The sequence below is a fragment of the Ruditapes philippinarum genome, unplaced genomic scaffold, assembly GCF_026571515.1.
Source record: "Ruditapes philippinarum isolate M1 unplaced genomic scaffold, ASM2657151v2 ctg23028_1_1_1_1, whole genome shotgun sequence".
Taxonomy (NCBI): domain Eukaryota; kingdom Metazoa; phylum Mollusca; class Bivalvia; order Venerida; family Veneridae; genus Ruditapes; species Ruditapes philippinarum.
This window is the reverse complement of record NW_026863201.1, coordinates 1-9,929: the sequence shown is the minus strand read 5'-3', so window position 1 is coordinate 9,929 and position 9,929 is coordinate 1. Positions and strand designations below refer to the sequence as shown.

The 9,929-nt window shown below is 31.4% G+C and overlaps 1 protein-coding gene across 1 annotated transcript; it reads left to right on the top strand.

Annotated features, from left to right (window-relative positions):
• The first annotated feature begins 4,543 nt into the window (after positions 1 to 4,543).
• On the top strand, positions 4,544 to 5,428 carry LOC132721456 (uncharacterized). Its single transcript, XM_060705763.1, has one exon. It carries the CDS (start codon positions 4,544 to 4,546, stop codon positions 5,426 to 5,428), a length of 885 nt encoding a protein of 294 aa, XP_060561746.1.
• The last annotated feature ends 4,501 nt before the right edge of the window (positions 5,429 to 9,929 follow it).

Below are 9,929 nucleotides of genomic sequence, written 5' to 3'. Positions count from 1 at the left end.
AAAAAAGGAAAGGGAGTCGCGCCGGTAACGGGTGAATAACTATAACTAACTATAACACACAGATCGGTCTATACCGTCAACGTAGCGTAAAATACCGGGTATGATGTACAAATAGGGTTCATTTGAATTTGTTCAACTTTTTATGTATATCATACAAGTTAATTTTTACAGATATAAAATTCGTATGCGAAACACAAACATAAATTAATATTTTCATTATTCTACGTTCTATTATTAAGTTGTTATTATGACCTTCTCCTGTCATATTTATATTGTGATAATAGTTTGTACATTAACATAAGCACTTTTCGTTATCTTGAAAACATGCTGTTATGATCTCATCATGAGTCTTATTTAATTAAATTAAATTGTCTGTCTGTCCGTCTGTCTGTCTATAACGAATGTCTATTTTAAAACTTTCTTGTAGCACCAAAGATGACAAAGTACAATTTACCAAAAAATGTCAAATAAAATCTTAATTACTATAAAGTACTCAATTGTTTATTCTATTTATTTTTTTTCCACAAAATATAATCTGCTAAAATGTCATTTTACAAAATAGTTCACAATCACACAAGATTTCATTGTCACAATTATTCATCAACATGATTTTTTAAAACAGTCATGATTACAAAACATAACTTTATTACCATTACGACAGAATACATCTTCGTTAAATAAATCAACATTTCGTATGTGAACTAACTGTTGTTTTGTTTAATAAACTATTACTTCCTCTAAAATCACTGTATGCGATTACTTATTTCAATTATAAAAAACGTATAGACATAGAAGTAGAATGAAAACCGTGTTTTATAGAATTCATTTTAACTTTCATGATCTTAAAATATGATAAACTTCAAACGTTTTCGCTTAATGTATTTATAATTATATCCTAAGATCATACAAAGTTTAAATGAATTTAGATACAGTATTCATTATTTTTAAAAGTGTTTGGTTTGCAATTATCTACAACTTGGAAAGTACATTTGATACATTTGTATTTGTGCATTAGAAATTGCCTATAAACAATAATAATAAAATGAGATTTTTTATTCGTTCCAATGAAGAAAGTCATAAAGAACTTAAAGACACATTATGCCTTAACAATACATTTTTATTTGTTTGGGTCGTCAGACCAAACAAATAATGGTAGCGAAATTTCAGAGTCTAATGCTGTTAATTGCAAACGCCGAAAGTAGTCCACTTTTTTGGAGCGGTTACTTCCCTTTATATGAACACTAACGCCGAAAAATTCAGGGGAGATCACTGCGTAAAGATGGTCAAAGACAGGCGAATTAATTTTCAAGCAAAATAATTCCCGAATGGTCGAAGATTTCTAATATTGTTTTATTGTATTTTCTGATCGAAAATAAGTAAATACAAAGCGGACATTCAATCTCTGACACAGAAGTTCACAACAAACCTAACAACAAGTAGTTCTCAAAACAGCTTAAAACTAGCGATTTAAAAGAAAGAAATATTTTTATTTTGTTACAAGTATCCAATAAATAACAACGCATTCAAAGTTTTAAAATAGCGTTGGCTAATAGAATTGTCAATAAATGCACAATTACAAATTACGCGGATGAATATGATTTTATCAATGAAAATACTATTTTTAGCGATGTCGATTACCGATTACTACACAAAACGAGTAGTGGAATATATAGATTCTACATGTCGGACTGTTTGGGCGAGAAGATTTTCGCTAAATTATTTACTTCAATTTTAAACAACAGGTTTATCCTGAACAAAATACCTCGAAATTAATAAGGATTACAAACCCGAAATGCAATGGAAGTTCTAAATCTAAAATGACTTGATGTTATTCAGACATTATTTGTGTAACTTCTCCGTGGTGCAGGGGTAACGCGCTCGCTTAAGGAGTGAGAGGTCTGGAGTTCAAATCCAAGTCGAGGAAACTTTTTTTTTTAATTCTTTTTTTAAGTGTCTTTGTTAAGGAAATAGCCATGATATGCAAGGATAAAGTGTGACTGTCGTAAAAAATGATCATAAATGATTTTTTGATGCATCTCTAGTTATGCAGAATTCCGTATGTATCAAACTCTGGTGCCTTGCAAAATGAATTATAATACATAAAATAAACTTATACAGGAAAATGCATACAGATATACAGTACGATTAAGATTGCAAAGATCAGAAAATACCACAGAACTTGCATCCCTTTGGTTCTTTATAAATAAACATGCTTATAGTAAGCTCCAGGATTATTTACATCTGTGTTAAACAACAGTTAAAGTCGTTACAAGCCCTAATTAATTTAGAATAACATGGTTTTCTTCAGGCCGTTCACATATAAATTCACCGTGGCTGAAGGGTTTTCGCGCTCGCCTAGGAAGCGAGAGGTCTGGAGTTCAAATCCCAGTAAAGGCAAGTCATTTTTTTTCAAATTGTTTAAGTCAAATAAACCAGTGTTGCAATAAGTCTTATAGCCAATTTACTACAATTAAAACGCTGGAAAGCATTGGTGGCACTATACATATAATCTCACAACCTGCACCTGACCAAAACAAATTCAGCGCCTTCTGTGCTTTGATTTAATTCGCTAGCAATGTCAAATATTGTTTTAATAATGTTTAAGTAATGGCTTGAAAGCATGTTAGATGTTATATTACTGAGAAAAGTAACCCTGGTCATGTATTTATTTGTTAAAAAGGTAACAAAATGTAAACAAAATGGTATTTAACTTCCATAAAATTCACTATAATTATACCAATTGCCAACAGAGTAAAGAGAGCACATGTAGTTTTTTACTATAACTTATAAGAATTTTTGTGGAAACTGTAACAAGAAAAGTTATTAAGAAATAATATCAATAGCAGTTCTGAAGCATACTGGGACTTCATGATTTCATTTTACCTATATGTAGGGAATGTCAATACATATACATCTTATTGGAAAATAAAAACAATTCACTATAAATTGATTATATATAATATATGGTTTTAACTTTAACATAATTATATAGTATAACTAAACGTTATATTATTTTGTCAAATGGCATTTAATTTGTGTTATTACAGACGCCTTTTTCTGCACAAAAATGCCGAATATATCTCAATGTTATAGTGACCAATAAAGATACAATAACTGTGTCACGTAACCGACGTTCACTGATCTATTTAGACGTTTTACCGACATTGACATTGAAACTTACCAGTGACTGGTTTATCCCAAAGTTGTTTCATAGTTTGAGGACCTTTTTGTAGTTCAATCGTATACATGTACATGGACAGTAATTAACTGGAGTGCAGCTGGCTAACATTTTATAGAGTTTACATAATGTGATGTGAGAGAAAGAGATATCGATAAAAATATCATATTCAGATGCTCGTTCAATTGACACTTAGATTCTGGGGTGTCATCTTGTGACAACAAGGAACGTTTTTTTTTATTTTTGCCTATATTATATAGTGTACGGTCATGGATTTTTAGCAGTCGATAAATCTGGATTAAAATGTGGTTCCATTGGGCTTATGCTTGGAATTTTTGGATTAAAACGTATGTAAATATTTATTCTAATGCCTATTGATGCAAATAATAGTGCTCCATCTAAAAAGAAGAGAAAAAACGAAAATCACCATTATTGAGAGGTACATGTGGTTTATGTCATGGTCAGTCAAGCGATTTGAAACCGCGGTGTATACACAATACATCGAGTGCAGACAAAAGGCAGTGTATAGTCTGATTTTATTGACCTGTCAATTATGAATACATTAAAGCACTCATTTACATATTCGGTCCCACTTCGGTTGTCTCCCTTTATTTTGCGAGAATTAATATGGAGTGTATCACTTACGTTTGGAAAACTCTCACTAGATTAATTTAGGTTCTTGTAACATCCACAATAGCACAGTGGGTTAAGTGATTACCTAATGCATGAGGGGTCCGATGTTCGATCCCCTTTTCTGACATTCTTTTTAGACTTATTCTTTCTTTATCTTTAAGTATGTTTTAATGAAAATGGTCAAGCGTTAGCAATTTGTAAACACGGATGTGAACCAAGTTAGAAACACTGAATTGTCACATTTTATATTGTATAATTACATTTATTGATTTTAATCGGAATGAATTTTCAGTTTTAATTCTTAAACATTGTTATATACAAATGTATAGTATTTACAAAAAGGTGTAAAACATATTAAAAACGGAACAACCAGAACTTAAAAAACATGTTGAAAATAGTTATGAATAAAAAAAATACCGGACATACTCTGTCTCGATCCTACAACACGTTGAACATTCAGATACAATAAACCAGTGGTTTACCCTATTGCACTATAACGGTCAGTGTAACTAATTCAAAATAACAAGATGAATTTAATCACATCTTACTGCGCACATCTCACGGAATTTACCGAACATTTATCGAATATTAATATATTCTGTGCATTGACCGTATAATCAGTATGGAATTGACAGGTTAATAAAATCAAACAATAATCTAGATGATAGTTTATTTACTTTGAGTGATCTTGAAAACACATTACCCTCAACACCTCTATATAGTAATTTAAATATGTCCTCTCCAAGCCCTAACAAGTTGTTGAACTTGGCACAGCAAGGACTTGCACAACAATTAATGTATGGTTCACCGACTTCTACACAACCCCCGGCATGGACCATCGATCTGATAGAAGAGGTCAAAGCGTTAAAAATATCTTCGCAAAAAGTTGAATCTACCCTCAATCAGCTTACAATCAAAGTGTCTGATGTAGAAATCGAACTCTCTGGACTCACTAAACAAGTAAATGATATTGAAACATCGTGCAAATTTTTGCATCAGGATGTCGAACAACACATGCGCGACATTAATCTTTTAAAAGATGAACAGTCCAATATTAAGAAATGGAATGCTGATATTGAAAAACAGAATTTCGAACTTGAAAATTTGCAGTTAGATCTTCAAACACGGTCAATGAATGACAATCTTATATTTCATGGAATCGCGGAAACGCCATCTCCACTTGTAAACAACAGTGCTCCAGTAGAGGATTGCCGCGCTCTTGTCAATGAATTGATCTCTGACAAACTTAGTATTGACAGTACATCCATTAATTTACCAAAGGTACACCGCCTGGGCGCCGATCGAGCCAAGAAACCGCAACCCATCGTGGCCAAATTCGGAAATCCCGACGAACGTGAAACAATCCGCAAAAAATCGTTCGACAAGGACGTCAAGGAGAAACTTAAGACTGCCCGACAAGGAGTGGGGGTACAGCGCCCCCAAGTTAATCGTGATGCCAGAAAGATGTTTGGTGACCTTATCGATGGATACGAACAGGCCGGCAAAACGGTACGTCAACAGGAACGTACGCTTTACGTAAACGGAAAACTGACCAAAGTCTACATGAACAACAAGGTTATCGACCCGCCAGCCTTTATGATGACTGTGGAAAACTAAGACAGTCAAGAACATATTCAAATTTTATCATGGAATGTCAACGGTCTAGTTAGAAAAATAATTGACCCAGACTTCTTAGAAATCCTTAATCAATACGACATCATTTTGCTACAAGAAACATGGCTTAATAAAAATGTGCATTTTAATTTAGATATACAAGGGTATATAGGTGTCCACTTGCATGGAAATAAAACACGTAACATTACCAAAGGGAGATACAGTGGTGGACTTTCATTGTACCATAAAAACATATTCAAAGATAAAATATCTGTGTTTCACCAACATCAAAATGGTATTATATGGATAAAATTATGTAAAACTTTGTTTGATTTTGATGAAGACGTACTGATTTGTAACACATATATTGTACCTTCAAGTTCAAATGTTATTGACCAAGATAATTTTGATTTTTATGAAGAAATTGAATCTGATATAGAACGATTTAAACATAGAGGTAAAATATTAGTTTTAGGTGACCTAAATTCTAGAACTTCGACATGTAGCGATTTGTTGGATTTTAATAGATATCTAAATTTTGAAAAATTTGATACTTTTGATGATGTTTTTGACATTCCAACTCGTAATAATTGTGACCACGTCATTGACGCCCAAGGGCGACGTCTTATTGATTTATGTAAAAATACATTTTTGGTCATAGGTAATGGCCGGTTGCACTTCGATACGCATGGAGAGTATACGTTTCATTCATTAAATGGCTCTAGCACTGTTGATTACCTTTTGCTCGATAAACAAGACTCTAAGCTTATATCATATTTTGAAATAGCTGAACCGAACGAATTTTCTGACAACTCTGGTTTACAATGTACTTTAATGTCTAAACCATTTTCAAATACATCCTCGTATGATGCTACTTCAAATAAGCAATATATTAAATGGGATCCTACAATTATGGATGATTTCTTAAAAAGGCTAGATGAACAACATCTACAAAATGTCATATCGTCAATTGAAAATGAAGAAACTAATATAGATAATGTTGTCAGAGAGTTTGTTGATATAATACGTAAGCACTCTTTTGATGTGTTTGGCAAAACGAAAACGTTACACAATAAAACAAAACCAAATTGTTATAAACAAAAATGGTTTAATCACGAATGTTTTAATGCACGTAAACAATATAAAATTGATAGAAATAAGTTTCTCCGAAAAAAAACTTTAGAAAATAAAAATATATTCTTAAGTGGTAAAAGTAACTATAACAAGATTAAAAATAAAACAAAAAATGCATATAAAAACCAAGTAAAAATAGAGTTACAAAGAATGGCCAAAGAAAAACCTAGGCAATTCTGGAAAATTATTAAACGGCAATACAAGAAAAAACCTACTGAGTCCGAAAATCTAAATATAGATGATTTGTTTGATCATTTCCAAAATTTATACGGTGAAGTACCGGAAATACACCAGGTAAATGTTGAAATTGATCAAAATATATGACGATTATTTGGATGGAGAGAAATAAGCTATGATGAAAATAAAGTTTGCTGTTCATCACAAAAATAATAATAAAAGTAGTGGGGATAGATGAAATTTGCGCTGAAATTTATAAATGTTCATATAATAAGATTGCATTAGTATTACACTCACTTTTTAACAGACTGTTTGATAAAGGGCAGTACCCAGAAACATGGGGCAAGGGAATTATTGTACCAATTTTTAAAGGAGGGAACATAGATGATCCAAACAAATATAGGGGTATATGTCTTATAAATATACTAGGTAAAATATATGCGCAAGTATTATTAAATAGAGTCACAAAATGGTCGCAATTAAATGAAAAATTAAATGATCATCAATTTGGCTTCCAAAAGGGTAGAACAACTACGGATTGTATCTTTTTATTACACTCAGTCATCTCAAAATCATTCAGTTGTGGCAAAAAACTTTACACAGCTTTTGTAGATTATGAAAAATGTTTCGACAAAATAGATAGAACGTTTCTATGGCATAAACCTATTTCTGAAAATGTCAGTTCAAAAATTGTTAAAGCTATGCAATCTATGTATAGTGTAGTTAAACAATGTATTCGATATAGAAACCAATACTCAGACTTCTTCGAATCTCATATTTGGGACAAACAAGGAGACCCAAGTTCTAGTCTAATGTTTTTATACTTTATAAATGATATCGTCGAAAATTTAAACACAGACATCGAAGGAATATTTACTCTAGACGAGCTAAAACTGTTCATTTTACTATTTGCCGATGATTCGGTACTTTTTGCAAACACTCAAAATGCACTTCAAGATTTAATAAACAAACTAAAAGCATATTGTGATACTTGGGGCCTAAAAATAAACACCGACAAAACAAAAATAATGATTTTCGAAAGGGGCCGTCATACACAACATAATTTTATCTTATGTGAACAACAATTAGAGGTTGTTAAATCCTTCAAATACTTAGGAACACACCTATTTAAAAAAGGTTCTTGGAACAGAACGCAAAGCAGGATAGCTAAGTACGCATCATATGCTTTACACAACTTGTTCATTATTTTCAACCAAAAAGAATTAACCAATAAAGATAAATGTAATCTGTTCGATAGCCTAGTTGCATCAGTCCTAAATTATAATGCACCAATATGGGGAAATCACGAATCAAAAGCTATTGAGTTGATAGATTGTAAATTTTTACGTAAGGTGCTTGGTGTAAAAAAATCTACAAATCTAGAAGGGCTATATGGTGAGGTTGGAAGAGTACCTATGAAAATATATAGAAAAATATTGATGATTAAATACTGGATTAAATTATTGACATCTACCAATGTATTAATAAGAAAGGTTTATTTTATGTTGTCAAATGATGCAAATCAAAATATTACATATAACAACATGAATTGGGCTGTTCAGAAAAAACATATTCTAGAGGAAGTAGGATTAGCTGACATATGGATTAATCAAACTAATATAGTCATCCCTTTTATTTCATCAAACAGAGAATCCTTGATATTTATAAACAATCTTGATACACTAATATCAACAACTCTAACAGATTATCTTCATACTGTCTATTTAAACATACTTTTAATTTTGAAAAATATCTAGAATGTTTGAATGAAATAAAATATCAAATAGAATTATCTAAATTTAGATTGTCTTCTCATCAACTAGCTATCGAAACTGGAAGATACACAAATGTCGATCGACGACTTCGAATTTGCCAAGAATGTAATATGCGCATGATTGAAAATGAGTATCATTTTTATTAGTATGCCCGAAATATAGAGAACTAAAAACCAAATAGTATTTTAAACCATATTATTGTAGATGGCCATCAATCCAAAAGTTCATAACCCTTCTATCATGCGAATCCTCAAAAAGTATTACCAATGTTGCTAAATTCATATATTCTGCCTTTCAACTACAAAATACCAATAACAATGTTTAAATACACTGGCGATTTCTTTAGTATTTTATTCTATCATACTATATAATGATCAAAGAAACGCAATTTTTATAGTTATTTTTCTTATTTACTGATCTAGTCACAGTTGATAATTTGTATTGTTTTTTTTGAAAATTGACTGAATGTACATGTTATCAATATACTTATCCTTTTTGAATTGATCATGTTCTTCTGTTAAAAATTTCATGTCTGTACTTCTTGCATTGTAAATGGCTATGTATGTATGTAAACACATATTATGCTAATAAACTATATGTTATGTTATGTTATGTTATGTTATTATACAGAAGAGAAAGAACATCAAATCACTCGATAATCTGATTGATACCCGGGGGCTCGTACAAATCAGATAGTCTCGTGTTTCGAATGCTATTTCTGTTACTTGTTTTACATCTCATACAAAACATTTACAATGTGAACCGTGCATTTTATCGCTAAAAGCTATTTTGAAAATTACTTTTTCCAAATAGAAGTATATGTTTTATCGGTGCTCATGTCAAACGATAAGTTTCGCAGGACAGCAGTACGAAATAATCTTTGGTGGTTATTTAAGTTTGTCATTTTCCACAAATTATCAACAATAAAACAGCTTTAAAACACAAAAATGCTCGGACAGTGTCTGTAAGATTTCGTGATATCGGGACTGCTCGTTCAAACAGGAGACATAAAAAATCGATTACTTTCTTTTTATATTTGTTTTGTTTGTTTGTTTCATTTCACGCCTTTTTCCAACAGTATTTCAATTATATATTGTTCCTGAAGAATTACACCAGTACAAGAGTACCTTCCTCCGCGCTAAACTACCAAAGCATCTCCCGGGGATCGAACCCACGCCAGAGAGGTAACTGGTTTAAAGTCATCGACTCTAACCCTTCGACCACGGAGGCGGTTTCTTTTTATATGTATGCAAACAAAGAATACATGTATACATCGCATTTGTTATTAAAAAAAAGTTAATTCAGTTGCTTAAAGTGTTTCATAACACATACAAATCCATTTTGTTTTTATTTTATTATTATATATAGATAATAACTAACAAACATATCTGATTAAATATACAAACAATAACAAATTA